Source organism: Centruroides vittatus, unplaced genomic scaffold, assembly GCF_030686945.1.
Source record: "Centruroides vittatus isolate TY-2023 unplaced genomic scaffold, ASM3068694v2 contig_747, whole genome shotgun sequence".
Classification (NCBI taxonomy): domain Eukaryota; kingdom Metazoa; phylum Arthropoda; class Arachnida; order Scorpiones; family Buthidae; genus Centruroides; species Centruroides vittatus.
This window is the reverse complement of record NW_027122483.1, coordinates 135,405-153,360: the sequence shown is the minus strand read 5'-3', so window position 1 is coordinate 153,360 and position 17,956 is coordinate 135,405. Positions and strand designations below refer to the sequence as shown.

The 17,956-nt window shown below is 30.9% G+C and overlaps 2 protein-coding genes across 2 annotated transcripts in view; one reads left to right on the top strand and one right to left on the bottom strand.

Annotated features, from left to right (window-relative positions):
- The window catches only part of LOC136981178 (uncharacterized), a 198,499-nt gene that overhangs the window by 80,398 nt on the left and 100,145 nt on the right, over positions 1 to 17,956 (bottom strand). The gene's annotated exons all lie outside the window — the stretch shown is intronic.
- Positions 2,780 to 3,765, top strand: LOC136981143 (uncharacterized). The gene is made up of 3 exons (XM_067277417.1): positions 2,780 to 2,873; positions 3,031 to 3,107; positions 3,374 to 3,765. The coding sequence occupies exons 1-3, from the start codon at positions 2,846 to 2,848 to the stop codon at positions 3,755 to 3,757; spliced, it is 489 nt and encodes a 162-aa protein (XP_067133518.1). The 5' UTR covers positions 2,780 to 2,845; the 3' UTR covers positions 3,758 to 3,765.

Genomic DNA, 17,956 nt, shown 5'->3' with positions numbered 1-17,956 from the left:
CAGCTGCAAAGTTTAACACATGGAGCATGTGAGAAAGTATTATTGTATAGATTATTACATTTTTATGAATACACCTGAGAGTCATGACAATATATACCAACCTACTTTAAGTGTCAATATTTTATTTAGAATCATTTTAAACGTTATTATTACATCAAATTATGAAATGGAATGTTCCAAGTATAGGAGTAAGAGGGAGGGGAAAGAAACCATGCGTGGGGAAAAAATGAGTTTTTATCTAAATTATAATAAAATTTACTTATATTTACGATAAATATCGATAATTTTCTTCTGGAAAAATGTATCTTGATAAAATTAATTATCTATATGAATGAAACTTTCAATAATACATTAGTTACAATGACTGACGTTCCTTTCTTACCCTTTCTGTAGTATGTCTTGTGTATTAAACATAGTTTCCTAGATTATAGCATAATAATGTGTAAAAAACGGCAAATTCTGTTAATTTGTAAACGCAGATACTATCACATAACAAACATACTGTATCCTCCGTATATTTAAAGTCAGTTATTCGCGATTGAATTTTTCTAAATAAACCTGTTTAATCCGTAATTTGACAGAAAGAAATTGTTTATGGCCGTATTTCATATATCTAATGTTTTTCTCGTGATATTATTTCAAATATGAAAAAAAATATACATTTTTAATATGGATATACATGAATATTTTTGTGTGTGTGAATATTATATTTCGATACTTTTATCTTTCTTCACTAAGAACAAAGTACTTTTATTTTAAAAAATTAACCTTTTACCAAGATAAAACAGTCGAAGTGGGACCAGACTGAAAATGACAATGAGTATATGAGCTCTGTTCGAGGGATGTCAGCTTATTCGTCTCATTTTTGATATAAATCGTTTTTTTTTCTGTATTTACACTCAATTTACGTAAAAATTATTCTATTGTCTTGTTTATAATTAATAGCTGAACTTTGTTTCTGTTTACTGAATGGAATTTCACAGTAAAATATTCGGAAACTAAATTATAAAAGCCAAACAAATTAAATAGCTTAATTTTTACAATATCCACTTAAAATGGATAAAAGCATTATTACATATTTATTATTTATTCGTGCATATCGACGTCTTTCGAAGAAATAATTATTTATTGTAGAGTTTTTATAAGCTGAAAATTATTCTGTTGTCTTTGATGAAATTTGTTACAGTTTACTAATTTTTACAGAAACATTAAATTTTAAACGATGACATTAGTTAAAATTTATTAATTTGTACACAAACATTAAATTTTAAACATATTTCTTCATATTTCTTGGTGATCACGTGACCGAAAGCTATTTTTATCTTGGCGGGAATTTTCCCACATTGATCTTTGTCATATGTAATTTGCATATTAGTGATAGTACATTACTAATCTTTATTAAACAGATCTAGACATTTTATATTATTTAAATTTGACTGGATTAGTAAAATAATTATATAAAATTTTTAGTATTTTTCAGGAAAACTTCAATCCAGGTGACGTAAGAGTCATCCATGGTTCGCGGGAGAATTTGCGCAATGATCTTTTTTATATCTAATTTGCATAATTATAATGGAAAATTACTAATCTTTATTAAACAAATTAAGTTATTGTGTATTAACTTGTAATATTTTAAGCTGTATGCTGCTGGTCCCAAACTTTGTAGTACAAAATTGAAAGAATTGTAGTTTCTAACCCAGTATAGTAATGTATAGCATTGTTGTCAAACTCAAATTTTTCAACTGACATTGGGACTTCAAAAGTATGGGTCTGTGTAGTTACACAGACCATAGTGCTTGCTACATTATTTTCAATAAGACAAGTAGCGTTTTCCTTTTCCTCATCTATTATTACTTCTCCTCCTATTTCTAATGTACCAGTATCCATTATATAGCATGCATCATGATTATCTTGAACTTTGCGTTCACGGTTTTCTCTTTTTGCTCGTCTGCTCGCAACCGAAGGTGCCTCTTTTTTAGACCAAAAAAATACATTTGGTACAGCATCAGCCTTCAGTTGTCTCTTTGCTGGAATGTTTCTTAATAAAGTAAAATAAATCTATTTATTTTTCATTTAGCATAAAGAATTAACAATTAAATCCATGGTACTATATATATTTTTTATCTTTTGTTAACTTAGCATTAATGCTATGTAAGTGCTCAAATCTAGCCTCTACTGTTAGGGCTTATCACGCCTAGATATTAAAACTAAACAGAGACTTTTGATGTAAACATCAAGTATTTTTCAAGCGAAGTGTTTGAAGCTTCTTAATTGCTAATAGCTTGAAAAAATATTGTACAGTTATTATAATTCTTTAAATAATCTGCTTACCAAAGATATTAATTTCGTTATACTGATCAGGTGTGAAGTGATTTTTACACACGAGACTGGATGAAGTTGGTTTCCAATTTGCTCTTTTAACGGCGTGAATCCATTTCTTCCGCAATGCTGGATTTTTTGGAAACTTGTGACCACCACTATTAGAACAATGTGGTACACAGCACCACGTACTTGGCATTTTTGAAACTTAAAATATTTATTAGATTTTCGTTTAAAGAAAAAACAAATGGTACTTTACAACCGACAACATATCGCTTAGTCTGTTTACGACTTCATCGATACTAGCGCCGCGTGCGGAGTAAATTTCACTTTTTTTCCCTATTGAAATACAATCTATCGTTGAAAGACACTACTGTAGACTCTGTTCTATAAATCAATATCATTATGTTATACAAATATGGTAACTATTTCATCAACGTACTTGGAAATTGTATGAAAAATTGTCTATAAAGATCGTCAATATTTGCAGCAGCATCACTTCTCATTGCAGATAAGCTACATCAAGATGAAGATCATCGTCCTCGCTATCGTAGGTAAGTATTTACTCAATTATTACATAGTTTGCTATTTGCTTATAGATTATATATAAGAACACTTAAAGGTAAATGAATTTTAAAAATAATATGCAGTTAATAAGCTGTATATTTTATTTATAGGCTAATTATTTATAAGTAATATACTTTATTTCAGGAATATTTTTATTTGAGAGAATTGACGGATTGAGAGAAAATGAGAGAGATAAACCGTCTGAAAAAGATTCTTCTGATGTATGAAACCAATATAAGTAATTTTTCGGCTTTTAAATACAGTAAAACCTGCGTAAACCGGAATCACACGTTTAATTATGCTTTCGTTTTCGGACAAGTTTTACTGTATTTATACAAATGTTAATAATACACTTATAACTTTTTAAAATTAGAAACGTATTAATTAAAGATTTGTAAGTTATCTTTAATGAGAATTTTATGCGCAATTTTATAATATTTTAATATATTTTAATATTTAAAAATAAATGTAGGAGTTTTTTAAACAGGAAAAAAATGAAAAGTGCTCTGTTTCACCTTCGCCGTTAAATAGAATTATTGATATTATCAGACGAACAATAGCTAAGTCAGATTGCAACACGTGCCACACGTTGGACGCTCTGCCCGAAATTTGTCCCGTCATCTCTAATTCTATGTGCTTCTTCGGTTGCATTCTACACGTTTTAAGTCAAAATGAGTTTATAAGATTTAATTTGTACACTTTTAACTTTATCGGAAATATTTCAAATACTTTAAAAGACACCGGGATTGAGTTGAAGGGTTGCATGAATTTTCAGCACATTGTAAATATTATAATGAAGAACTTTTTCAAACTTGCTCTGAAGTTATCTGAAACTCGTATTAATCCTAAGATTACTCCTGCTAAAAAGTAAAATATAAAATGCTTTCCGTTTTTATTGTATTGTGCTAACAAATGCGGACGAAAATATGTTTAAAAATATGCTTAAAAATAATAATTTAATATTAGAAAATAAATAAAGTTGATTGAGAGAGTGAAATTTAATCTGATCGTTCTTGTTTATTTTCTTGTACTGATCATTTAGATATCAAATTTGAATAGTATAAAAGTAACCATACTCGATACATAGCGTAATATTAAACATTTTGTTAAAAAGATTATTAGATAATTAAAATTATTTTTTTACAAAACCAGTAGCTTAGTCGATAAAACCAGTAAACACTGCTAGATGATCGCGGGTTGGCTCCTTACAAATGAATTTCGAAGTTACCTTTATATGCCGAACACCCAAATACATGTAGCAGTTTTCTGTAGATAATTCTCTTTTGTAAAATTGCCAGTGTTGCTTTGCTTCATTCTATCAACTCAATTTACACTAAACAAATAACAAAAAATCTAGCAGTGAGCTGCTTAACTTTCCTGCAACATTTAAAACTGCGTGGGTGGAACCAACTTTTATTACTAAAACCTTTTGTGTTTTTAATAACTATAAAATGTCAAAAAGCTTAATTTTGAAGGTAGGGATAAATTTTAAAAACAATTGTAAATGATAACAACGTTAAAAATTCGTCATTTAATCCGACCCTACTGAAAAATACACACGATTCTCCTTTATCTCTTTACCATTTCGACCTTTAACCACGATAATTTAATAGCATCGATCCCCGTAGTAGAGTTCTCTCTAAAATATTTCTGAAATTTTCGACAAAAAGCACACGCTTTTTGAGAAGCTTCGAAGAGGAAAAACAAAATCGTGTTCCTTACTCACACCCACTAGCATTCATACATACAGAAAAAAAATCCTGATTGTTTTCGCATTTCTTGACATTTTAAGGTAAGTCCAAATATGTTAAAATTTCGGGGGGGGGGTCATTTTTTTGCCAGATCGCTATACTTTTTCTGTTATATATAACAGCCAGAGACGTAAAAAGTTCTTTATGTCATCTGTTAGACAAATAATTTAAAGTGATAATATTAGAAATTACCTGTATTTTCGGCATACAATAAAGTTAGACGACGATTATAGATTTATACTATAAATTAAATTACTCTAACAATATAATTATTATAACAAAGTTATATTCAGTCCGACAATACATGAATGTTTTCTCATCTTACAGAACAATAAATTTAAATATTTTCGGCGTAAAAAGCAAAAAAATGATAATAAAATTATTGTTATGTCACCTCTTCATCAGAAAAATATCGTGTTCTATCATTAAATTTCTTAAACAATACAATACGTGATTCGATTTTTTATAAAAATATAAAATTTACGAAATGATTTTCATTTTATTATAAACATAATGTTAAATATCATTGTTATTTTAATTAAATGCAAGGCAAAATGGTAGTAAATAATATTCTTTTAGGCTTAATATAAGACAGAACGTAACTTCAGTTAGAAACCGCCCATAAAAATTCTTGAAATAAATAATTATCTTTACACTTAAATTTTTAATTCGAAAATAAAAATTTCGATAAACTAAGTAAATTAATTTTGAATTATAAAACAACAATTTCAACTTTATTGTTGTTAATTTGTTTCTAACCATCGTAATATATCTAGATTTATAATCAAAACATACTTAATTAGCATAACAAAAGCTTAAACTTAATTGATTATTCTAAATATTACATTACAATTAACTGAATTAATTACACGAAAACTGCATTTTTATATCATGTTTTTAATTGATTTTTGTGAACTTAATTTACGTCATACTAAACTCAATTTGACATTCATATTCAGAAGTGTACCTCGAATGTAAGACAAATTACGGGTGAACTGATAATTGGACACCACTCTGTAAATGTGAAACGTACATCAATGAAAATGAGATATAATTTCTATTTTGTTTATACTTATTATCACCTCTGTTTTACAATGAGAACACTACGAAGACGTTATTTTTTACGGTCCGATATTTTTCAAACACAGTTTCTTATTTGTTTGTTAAAAAGAAAAAATACAGAAGGTATCATTATTTTGTATAATCTTAAATAGATATAAAACTAACTAAGGAAGAACTTTCACACACAGATATGTACTACAACCAATAAAAATAATAAGTTTAATTAACCCTTTCCATGCGGGCGATCTACAGCAAAAAATTGAGTGGAATTCGTCATGCGGCGCATTTTTTGCAGTTTTTGGATGATTTTTAAATCGCGATATTTCGCTTTAAAATCGCGTTATGTTTAATCTGTTTTTTGCGTTTGATTAAGGACATATCACAGTTTACGACTGTTTAATTTTTAGTTTAATAGAAGTTTAAAATAATATTAAAATTTGAAGCTTACGAACAAAAGAAAAAAAAAATTAATTTACAGAGAATCGCTGAACTTTGTACATCTGTTAGATAGAAACATCTGTCCTCTATTAAACAAAACAAACCGCAGCTTTCTACCTAGAGCGGGGAGAAGTTATTGCCATTATTCACACTATGTCTCTAATTACTTAGCTGAAAGAGTAGTCGATTGTTATCGTGAAGATAGTTTTAAAAACATATTTACTCGCTTAAATATTGTCGAATTAGCTAATTTAATGTCTAAGTGCATTAAATTAGTTAATTAGAATTAAAAATCGATTTAAAAAGCGAATTTACAGTGATTGTTTACATTTTACTTCGAAGGTTAGAGGGGGGCTTTTCGCGGCAATTTTTTCGTTTCATAAGTCTGTGATTAGTTAAAGTAACGTCAACAAAGACAGAAAAGACTCAATAAAACTGTAGAAGGAGTTTCCCTTTGATTGTTTTCAGCCAACTGTGTAGTTAACTGCGAAGATTTACTGTAGAATAGTATGGGATGTATTTACCAAAATATTTATGGCCCAGGGGTGGTAACAAAACGTTTATTGGCTTAAACAAAGTCAATCCACCTACAGAATAGCGAATTAAAGCTAAGATCGCTGGAAAATCGAATATAACGCAAAATAATCGAATTTTTTGATTAATTACGCCGAAAGGCGTATGCCGCATCACGAATTAACGGCAAGTCACGTGACATACGCCTGAACGCGTATAACCGCATGGAAAGGGTTAAGTTAAAGTTCTTATTAAAATTAACATAAAATTTACGTTTTTAATCAATTCACATCCTAAACGAACATTTTCTATTGCATATTATAAACGAAACATGTATTTTTTAAATCAAGGTTCCCACAATGTACATTACTGTGGAGTTGATACGTATACCAGAAATTAAACAATTGCATTCAGAGGATGACAAAAACTAGCTACTTGCTGTTTAATGCACCTACAAAATGTGACAACTCAAAACCACATTATAGTTTATAGTGATATGTGCACTGGCCAAATAGAAACAGAATGTTAGCCTTAATCTGTATGAAAATTGTCCCGTCTAACGACAATAATATAGTTTTTATTCGCTACAAACTTTTATTGTTAGGATATTCACTGTTGCCAAACGATTGCGATTCTGAAGTTGTGAAAACGGCGATCCGAAAAAGTAATTTGCTTTATAATCCCCAGAATTACTACAAACTAGCAAGTGTACCCGGGAAAAGAATAAAAATAAACATTAAGATTACTTTATTTCGTACTTCTAACTCGTATTTTGTATTATATTGTAGAATTTGGTTTATATAACTACAAAGGTTGTCTTATGTAAGAGTTTATCACACAGAGTGCCCAATCTAACACATTTTAAATTTTAATTCCCCAGGATTATTACAAATTAATAGAAAAATGTCGCAAATATAATACGTTTTTGAGAGGTCATTCGCAATTTAAAACTATTGATTTATCATTATAACGAGGTAAGCCAAGTATTTTCGAAAAAGTAGTACTATCATGTTTAAATGCAAAAGCTAGGCCTGTTAGTAAAGAAAAATATAACGATATGATGGATGTATTATCATATGTATCACCCATTCATCATGAATACTTTAAAAATTTAATTATATTTCATGCAAAGAAAATCAACGTTTCCAGCAAATCGTTACTTTCGAAAGTAAGGAAAGTCCATTGGCGCATACTAAAACCATGATTATTTTCACCTGACATGGATAACCATTATTACGTATTAAATTTACATGAAATAAGACCACAAAACATATAAAACAAGTCTATTACTTCTTACCAATATTTTCAAACCCATTCAAATCCAAACCATTAAATATCTGGCAATAGTATAAAATGTAATTGCCCCACTTCAAAGTCAACAACTTATATATGTAACACTAATTCTATTTTAACAATAATGGTTGAAACAATAGGAAGATAGAGGCGTTTCATAAATCTTACATTAACAGGAGCCAGATTTAATTAAGACGTTATTGTTTATTAGCATTTACAGTTTTTTATGAAATTCAACACTATCCTAGAAATTGAGTTTTTTGTTGCATTATAATAATTAAAAAATCTAACAATCCTTTATAACAGATTACAAAACATCATAAAATTGTATTGTGGTATCATTGTATTGTTATTTATCGTATACTATAAAAGTATACTATAGTAAAAGTATCCTATAAAAGTTGTTTTTTAAATAAAATTTTATAACAACAGAAAACGTTACGTAACTTGTTGCTGTATTTTTACACTGCATTATCATAGTATGACAATCGTGCTGTGAAGTTGTAATGAAACTTTTTATTTATTTATTTATTATTCAATGAGCAGAATTTATTTAATATCGCAGAGCGGCTTTCACGAGCTTCCATTTTCTATTTCAAAAGAGCGCATCTGTCGTATTTTGTGTAAAATGGAAAATACAAAATTAAGATGACAAGGCTATCACATGATAGAAACGAGTATCTTACAATTTTTTTTTTTTTTTTTTTTTCAATCACTTGCGCCAAGATGAGTGCATTTTGCTGATTAAATTAATTTATATATTTATTGTTGAAGACAATCGTCTACAACAATAAATAGGTTTTTCGTATTTTCGTTTCTTTTTTTACCCGCGAGAGTTTGCTGTATTTTATTTTATGTTTCAGTATGGTACTGTCATTACTTTCTCTTCAGTTTCCACGAAATTTACAAAACGATTTTTAATTTTTCTCGACACAGATATTCACGAAACTCGGTAGTAAACACATTAAGGAATTTATAAAATATATTAAAATTTCTACTATAATAAGTTGCTATGGTAAATAATTATCTCAGAAAATCGATATAACAAACGTATTTTTGACGGATTTTATCGATCTTTGGTGCATTGTAATTAATACAGAACAGGCGATTCTTCAGTTATTACAAGTACAGTACATCTTTGCGTTTAGTCTTCGTCTTCTGATGCTAATCTTTATTACATTTTCAAAGAATTTATACATGAACATGGATTGTTTCGAGAATTAAAAACCCCTGTTATGCAGTATGCGGCTTTTTGAACCAAATATAAGGAAAATGTTGTCATTAACACGGCGTCGTAATGTTAATCCTATCAATAGAGTTGTTGCAGCCGACGTTTTCAACGTGAAAATGTTTACGTCGGACGTTCAGCGCCGCATTCCTATAAGCCTAGAAGTTTGACAACGGCGTTTAGAATGTCAGCGGAATTGTGCTCGACGTTTCAAACGTCATTGTCAAACATTTAAACATATAGGAAGGCGGCGCTAAACGTCCCATGTACACGTTTTTACGTTGAAAACTTCTGTCGCAACGTTTTTTATTACCTGTAAAATAATTATTATTTAAAACAAATTAAATCAGTTCAATTACCCAACTATCGAAGTTTAAAGTAGGTAATGTATCGATGATAATAAAAATTTTATATATAGGTAAATACATATTTTCATATAGTTAAAAATATGTATTCTTCATAGATGGATACCTACGTCAATTTAAATACCTGGTATTTATTATTGTAGACATTCTAGGCTTCACATATTTTTGTTCCTTTTTTGATCGTGAGCGTGTGATGTATCTTATTTTGTTTTCCAGTACGGTACTGTCACCATTTTTTTTTTTTTTTTTTGGTTTCCACGAAATATACAAAAGAATTTTTAATTATTTTCGATACAGATATTGACGAAACTCGATAGTAAAAAGATTAAGAAATTAATAAAAATATATATAAAAATTCCTACTATAATAACTTGTTATGGTAAATAATGCCTCACAAACGAAAATCGATACTACAAACGAGTTTTTGGTAAATTTGATCAACCTTCTGTGTATTGCAGTTAATACAGAACTCGTCATTTTTCTAGGTTAGTAGAGCTCAGTCATTTTACTTAACTTATTACAAGTACAACTTTGCATTTCGGCTTCATCTACTGATGCTAATCTTCATTATATTTGCAAAAAATTAATACATAAACATGGATTGTTTCAAGAATTGGAAATTCATGTTATACAGCATGCGACTTTTTGGACTGAAAATGGAAGGAAAAGGATTTCATGTGCACGGGATCGTGTTGTTATTCCTTGCTATGTTACTATCATGTTTACACGTTTTAAGAATGGTTAAAGGTTTTGCTAATAAGGAGACATTTTTTAACGTTTTTCTTTTAACGTTTTTTTACTTTACTCAAATAATCTCTATATGTCTCCGCTTCCATCTTGATAGAGTCAAACTTCGTACAGTGATTCCGAAGATTTTCAAAATTTCTTGCAGTAGCGGTGTAAACAAGAAAAAATTGATCATTTGAATTGCATTGTTATGGGTCGACTTTATTTTCATTAATGTTTTGGTTAATGTTACCTTAGGATCCAAAATGGCGGCCAGGGAAATTTTTCCCTACTTCGGAGACTGCGATGGGAAAAAAATTTTTTCCTCCATTCAAGATGGCCGCGGTTCCGGCCGCCATCTTAAATTTCTCTGCAGACTCCGCGGATTTTTTCACCGAAATAAACAATAAAAAACAACAAAAAGAGGAGTTTTTTACTCACTTTTCGATTGTTCGATATTCTGAGTATGATCTCCTGTTTGGGGGTCGACGAAATTTTTCGAATCGTTGACAGTTCTATGTTCGACCACTACTCTTTCTATGTCGTCAATATACATATATCCTTTCCATTCGTCCGTTATTATCGTACTGCCGGAATTCACGTATTTATAAACAATCCAATTCACAGTGTTTTCTGATCTGTCGTTCACCTGACATATGAAGCAATTCTTATCTTCATTGCAATGAATGCAAACGGACTCGGTCGGCTGTATGCCTAATTTTACAGCAAAATTCGATGCGTTATCGATACGGGGAGGCAAACCTAGCTCCGAAAAGTCGTCTTCCATCAACTTGTAGAAATCACGGAGAGTGCATCTCGACCAAAATTCGTCGTTGCAACTCACGACGTCACGACGATTTTACTCTTGCACGACGTCACGAAAAGGCGCCCTCTACCGTCGCAAATTTACACACTACCGTCTCCGTTTCGAGGTTACAGGATACTCGGCAACGTCGAACGCAAGGTAGAAACCGAACGAGGAAAAATTCCCTATCGTGTTTTCCCCATCGCAGTCTTTGAAGTAAGGAAAAATTTCCCTGGCCGCCATTTTGGATCTTAAGGTAACATTAACCAATGTTTTTAACGTACTCGGTATCATTCTCTATAAAAAAAAACGTATTTCTTATTTTAATATAGTTTTTTTGTTTAGTGAATTAAGCAATCAACTTTTTTACATTCTTTATTTTTTAGTCACGTTTGTCTTTTATTTTACGTTTTCATTATCACAGAATTTTCTATTTCTGTACTTCGAATTGATTTGTCAGGAATTGGCACACGAATTTAAACGTTACGCTACAATATGATGAGAACAAAAGTAATAATTTGATGTAAACATGCATGGTTGCTTCTGGACTCATAAATGAAAGGTGTCAATTCTTAAATGTAAAACAAGTTTGTTCTTTTCTTTTTTAAACACTGACAGTTTAAATTGTGTCGAGAGTAATTGCGAAAATCTTCGATTTGTTAAATGTGCACGATGCCAACAGATTCTTTGTTTATTTTGCTTTGTTGAAAAATATCATGTAAATAGTTGCCCTTCTAGTAATTTGTGAATATAATAACTTTTAAATATATCTATTAAAATGTATTTATTTATTACGTTTCGATTGTTTTCTTTATATTTATTCTATCAATACTTTTATATTAAATTTCATTGTTAAACTAGTATATATATCTAATCTTTTATAATATTTATTTGCGTTTCGTTATTGAGTTTCCTATTTGAGTCATTCCTTCTTCCACTCTGTAAATGTAATACAGTGATACCTCTGTTTTCGTAGTGTTTAATACTAAAAAAATTAAGAAATTAATATAAAATGAGTATAAAAAACTAATACAATGGTCTCCGAAACAGAATCGCCATCTAACTGTTTCTGATTCATCGAAATTAATAATAACTGTTCGGCCTCTTCAATTCTTTGCGGTCTCTGTTTCATTAGCACATTTACGCCTTTCGCTACATTAGCCTCCTTTTTCGCCACAACGAAACTTATCGTGGATGCCGACTTCCCGTACAGTACATGCGACCGATTTCAGCAATTTTAATGCCGGTCACGTATTTTTTAATGATTTCCTTCAACTCGATCGTGTTCCTGGCCTTCTTCGAAGGGCTACTGGCTCTGGAAACTTCCCACGATGGAACTAAAAAGAATGGAAGCAATGGAATTGTTTGGCTAGACGCGCGGAGTAATGCTCATACAGCAAAAAACACCGCCACGATGACTTGTGAGCAGAAAAATGCGTAGGTCGCTCTTTGTTTTCGCAAAATTAGCAACGAGATCATGTGGCACTCCGACGAAATCCGAGGCAAATTTTTTGCACAAAATGACGAAAACCAAAGTCAACAAAAATCGAGGTATTACTGTATCTTCCTCCGCGACCCTTTCACTACTAAAAATGTTCATATTTGTGTTAAACTACTATAAAATAGTACGACATTTGATTGCTATTAATCCTGATTAACACTTTTAGTAAACATTACAAATTTAATATAGAGTTTGTATATTTTTAACGTAATTAAACTAAATTTTATTAATTCTTCTCCCATTTTCGAAAATTCCAGAATTTATTCTAAATGTAATATCGCCGTCTTCCTCCGCGACCCTTTCACTTCTAAAAATTTGCATATTTGTGTTTAAGTACTATAAAATAGTACGACATTTGATTGCTAATAACTCTGATTAACACTTTTAGTGAATTCTAGAAATTTGTCATAGAGTTTGTATACTTTTAACGTAATTATTAACTAAATTTTATTAAAATCTATTAGATGACACTCCGACAGTTCCCTTGTGAGTAGCGATAGCTGACTAGATAGGCACTTCTGTTACTATTATTATTTTTCACGTTTAAAGTTCATAAAACAAGAGATTATAATTGTGAGGCTTGTTTAGCGATAACAATTCTCTGCAGATTTTTGATTATAACTTTGTCTATGTGGGTTCACCGGGAGGTCGGACGGCGTCAGACCTCTTTTTTTGCGGTTAACAGGTCGGTAAGACTTGCCCACTGTCAAGGATGGCTGTCCAGTCCTGAACTAATTGCTTGTCAGGTCGAGTGGAGGAGGAGAGGGGGCTCGTTGATAATACAGAGGCGAGATTCGAATAAATGACACCAGTTAAAATAACAAACAGAATTTATTACGAGACAATAAAGAACAGTTACATCGGATAACATTGACAGCGATATTACGTACTAACGTAGGAAAGTTCGAACCCGAGTGCGAGTGAGAGTTTACAAATAAGTGGTCGTCATACCTCAACAAGTATTGGAGTGGGAGGACTGAGTCAATACAGAATCCAATCATAGTGGCGTAGAGACTTCGAGCGTAGAATTTAGGCGTAGAGGCTTCGAGTCCGACTAGAGGCGGGAGCTACGAACGACGACCCCTTTGTCCTAGCTCCCCTCCTTTTTATTTCGTCCCCTCGTTAATTTTCTCGCCAATAAGCGAATTTTGTCTTTAGTTCCGTTGTGACTCAGTTTCGAGTTTCGAGGGGAGGGGAAATACAGTCATTCCCCTAAGACGGGTCCGCTTTTGGTTTGGAATTTGGTTATTGATGTCGAAATAAAGACTAATTTAAATTTATATTTTGCTGGTAGATTCGAATTCTCACATCTACTTTGGACTTTGTTTATCAATAGGATTTATTACACTGGTGTATTTTTCGTTCAGCAAATAGAAGAGAATGTATTCAGAAAGATAAAAACAAAATATCTTTATTTTCACTTGTACACACTGATTTGTGTTTCAAACCTGAAGGCTTTCTTCAGCATGTTTGCAATAATAATCTTTAGCAATTTTTATAAAACGTCTTTTAAAAATCTATACTACGCCCAACAATAGTATTTAAAATGTATAAAATTTCTTATAGGATCTTTATTGTATATCTAGGTTGTTTATTGTCTATTTTTTATTTTTCTATTGTGTAATACACCAACATAGACATAAATTATTCAAATAAGGGTTCTTCACGTAATTTTCTCGTTTATAAAATTCCGCGTTTATAAAAAATAAAACTTGTTTAATAACTAACTGTTTTCTTAAGACAAGTGTATAACCGGCACTTGCAGATAGAGTTTCTATCTGCAAGTAATAATTCTGTGTGGACTTGTGTGTCTAATGATGGCAAAGTTATTTCACTAGCTGAATGTACTGTACAGTACATGCAAAGCTGGTTACCCATTTTTTTATTAAATTTTCATCAGGTGTAAATAAATGTAAGTAGAACGACTGAATACACGGACAATGTTGATGCATCTTGTTTTCGTGCACATAGATACAACTTCAAACCACCTATGTAGAATTTTCTGTCTGTGACGGTAGCCAAGAACTGCACAATATCTACGTGAATCTGAGTTTATAAGGCATGTTGCCAATTAAAAACTAAAAGTTGCAGGCACTGTCAACGAGCAGTATCTTAATGGCTGCCACGACATACGCTCTGGCGTGGCGAAAAATTCAAAATAGACATTCTGGAAACTTGTGGACATATTAAGAAATATTACATTTATCTTTCAATTGTATACGAAAACAGTGTTAACTTACTCTTATAAATTTAAATATATTAAGTAAATCTATCATAATTCTTTGTTCCGTGCGTTTTTTATGGCTACAGCAAGGAAAATGCTTTAAACTGGTATAGAAAATAAGACATTTGTTTTTTAATAAAAGTTGAAGGTGCAAAATAAGGTTTATGTTTTCATACCTCAGGTATTTAGTCACTAAATTTTTTTTTAAATTTGTAATTTCAATACATTTGAAAATTTGAATACAAATGTTTATGCAAGATTAATAAAATATAAGCCTTATTTTCAAATAGGTGACTAACTTTGTTTAATAAATGTATTAGGAATGTAAACTAACAAGAAGAATGTAATTGCCTTATCCAGTTCTCAATTCTCAAATACCAGTCATTTTTTTAACTTATTTATTTGTTACCAAAGTTTTGTTAATAACAATCGTTTCATTTTTTAGAAGTAATTAATAGTTTACAGATTTAACATATATGATGCACATATTAATATATACAATAAATTTTCTTATGTTAAAAATTAATAATATTAGTGTTGTATCTTGACTACCTTACTTAGACATTTACGAACCGGCTGAAGGTTGGCTCGACATTGTCATATGTTAGCTAGGATCTTTCAGCTTAAATAAACAATTACTTTGAATTCTTGTAAACAAAAAGATGTTGATATCTGATTTCATAATTGTAATAACACTTTCAAGTGAAGTCAGTAAAAATTTCGTACTACTGCAAAAAAATTTGTCAACATTCCCCGCTTTACCCCCTACTGCAAAAGTCAATAAGCGTTGATTGTTTTATGACCCTATTTTAAAATGCTTCTTTCTGACTTGTAAATCGACCAATTAACAAAGCTTTTATTTTGTTTTACTCATATCAATGTTGTATTTAAAATTTAACAGATATTTTCTTTAAATTTTTACACATGAATTTTAGTTTTAATTTTTAATATGGTATAGTCGGGTGTTAGGCTTAATTCGATCACCTAATATAAAAGTTGACATCGCTCAAAATATTATTCAATCCATCAAAATTATTTGTTGATAGTATAGATATAAATGTTTTATGTGCATGAAATGAAGCAATAAAAGAAATAATGCGTGGACCATCGAAAATTTGGCAATTTACGACATGATATCGAATACGTAAATTCATCTATTTATAACAAAAATATTCTCGAAATTTCATCAAAAAAATGCATTTGCAACAATACCTAAATGAAATTCTTACTTAAGAAAAAAAATTTGTAAAATTAGCGCAATTTGTATTAAAGATATTACTTTTGAGAATTTTTGTCGCTGTTATTTCTCGCGCGGACAAACGCGATTTCTCGCAAAGTATGATGAGACATCGCTGAGTTTAATAATAAATTGCGATATCTCGTTTCAAAATCAAAGTAAAATAGATCTTTTTCTTGAAAAAAGTAAAATTCTTGAGAGAAAAGAATTGATAGCGAAAACGATGTTCGCGATAGTCGCGATCGACCATAGCGATTATCGCAAACTCGTTTTTTTCCCGATTTTTTGCTACTGCGCATAGTCGCATGAAAGCTTGTTAGAAGCCGGCACTTTTTCGAATTTTTTTCTGAGTAAACTAAGCGCGAAATAAAAACGTTATTTATTGCATTTTTTGCAGTTCGAAAAGATTGGAGAACTTAAATTTTTTGAAATTTTTTGAAAAATTTCAGAAAAAAATGCCACAAAAAACACCAGAGGGCTTCTCACAAAAGCCGGACGATCATAAAAGAGGTAAGTAATAGATGAAGTAATATATACACAACTGTAACTAGTTATTTGGCATGGTTTTGTCCAACAGGCATGAATAAAATTTCGGTTATATGACGTTTACGAGTAAAATACACGCAAGGTAAAGTCGATGGTAACGGCATAATTTAATAAGTTTCTAACTGAAGCAACAAATGTACAAAGTTGTACAGTAAATGGAAATCCAGGAAATAAGGAAACACCATTGGACACATTATGCTCAATTCAGTTGTAGTATTTATTCTTTTTTTCGATTTGTCAAGTGTATCAAAATCGATGGGTAGGTGAACCTTTTCTCCTTGTCAATCTTCATTCCCGGAAAAGTGCACTGCTCTTTGTCTCGGTAAAATTTGTTTTTATGAATATTTGAGACTACAGCAAATAAACTTGCAAGACATTTTCAGATAATATTGTATAACAGAAGTTGCAGATAGCTGTGTGTAGTACTCGAAGGAAAAATTAGTAAGATTTAAAAAAGGTAAATAAAATCGTGCTTTCCACACACACTGACATTTATACAACAGAAAATACCCTGCAATTTTTTTGTTTTTTTGCATTTGTAGGTGTTTCACGGTTCACTGAGTTCAAACACGTAAAATATGAGGGGGTCATATTTTGACCGATTGCCATATTTTTCCTTCAATATATACAAGTATACTGTATAACATCCGAAAAATAAAAATTGTATACAATTTGAATATCTGTAGAAGCGATTTAATATTTTGATGTAGACTAATTCGTGACGCGTTATTTATGGAGGTGTCATAATTATCTGAGAATTAACACTTCATATTTATCTAAAAATCTCACTTATTTCAAATTGTTATTTCTCTATTATAAGAAGCTGCATGAAAGAGAAAATCGCTCGAAAATTTCAGACTTTTAATCCTTATATTTCAACACTATTTTGAATTTAAACGTCTGCAGAAAGTAAATATTTGTAATGTCGGTAACGGAAATGGAAATGTCCAGAGGGTCAAAAGGTAGCGAACGGTCGTTTGTTAGTGCGATGGTCACCGATCAGACTCTACAGTTACAAGAAACTGTTTATTTGACATGAAAGGGGCTTACAAGATTTTCGCCATCTTGGAAGTTCTAAATCGACAGCAGTCTCAGGGTCTTCCTCTTTTTTCCAAGATATTTCCAAATGAAAAAGTGTTCCGGTTCGTGAATTTCAGTTCTTTCGACGTGTCGACGACTCCAGGACAATGCGCTCGACTTCCGGTAAGGAAATCCTGTCGATTCGTGGAAGGCAGACAGAAACGGGCAAGAGTCAAACACACAACAATTAGTCCAACACTCGGAAATTCGAAAGAAGTCGTCGTCATGTTTTTGAATTCTCGGATTTGTATTAATTTCTCGTCCTTGATCGCCATTCCAATTGGTAGCTTTTCCTCGTTCT

Coding starts and splice junctions, on each gene's coding strand:
- LOC136981143 (XM_067277417.1), top strand. CDS start 2,846: ATGAAGATCATCGTCCTCGCTATCGTAG. Junction 2,874..3,030: donor CATCGTCCTCGCTATCGTAG/GTAAGTATTTAC, acceptor ACTTTATTTCAG/GAATATTTTTATTTGAGAGA. Junction 3,108..3,373: donor CTGAAAAAGATTCTTCTGAT/GTATGAAACCAA, acceptor TTTTTTAAACAG/GAAAAAAATGAAAAGTGCTC.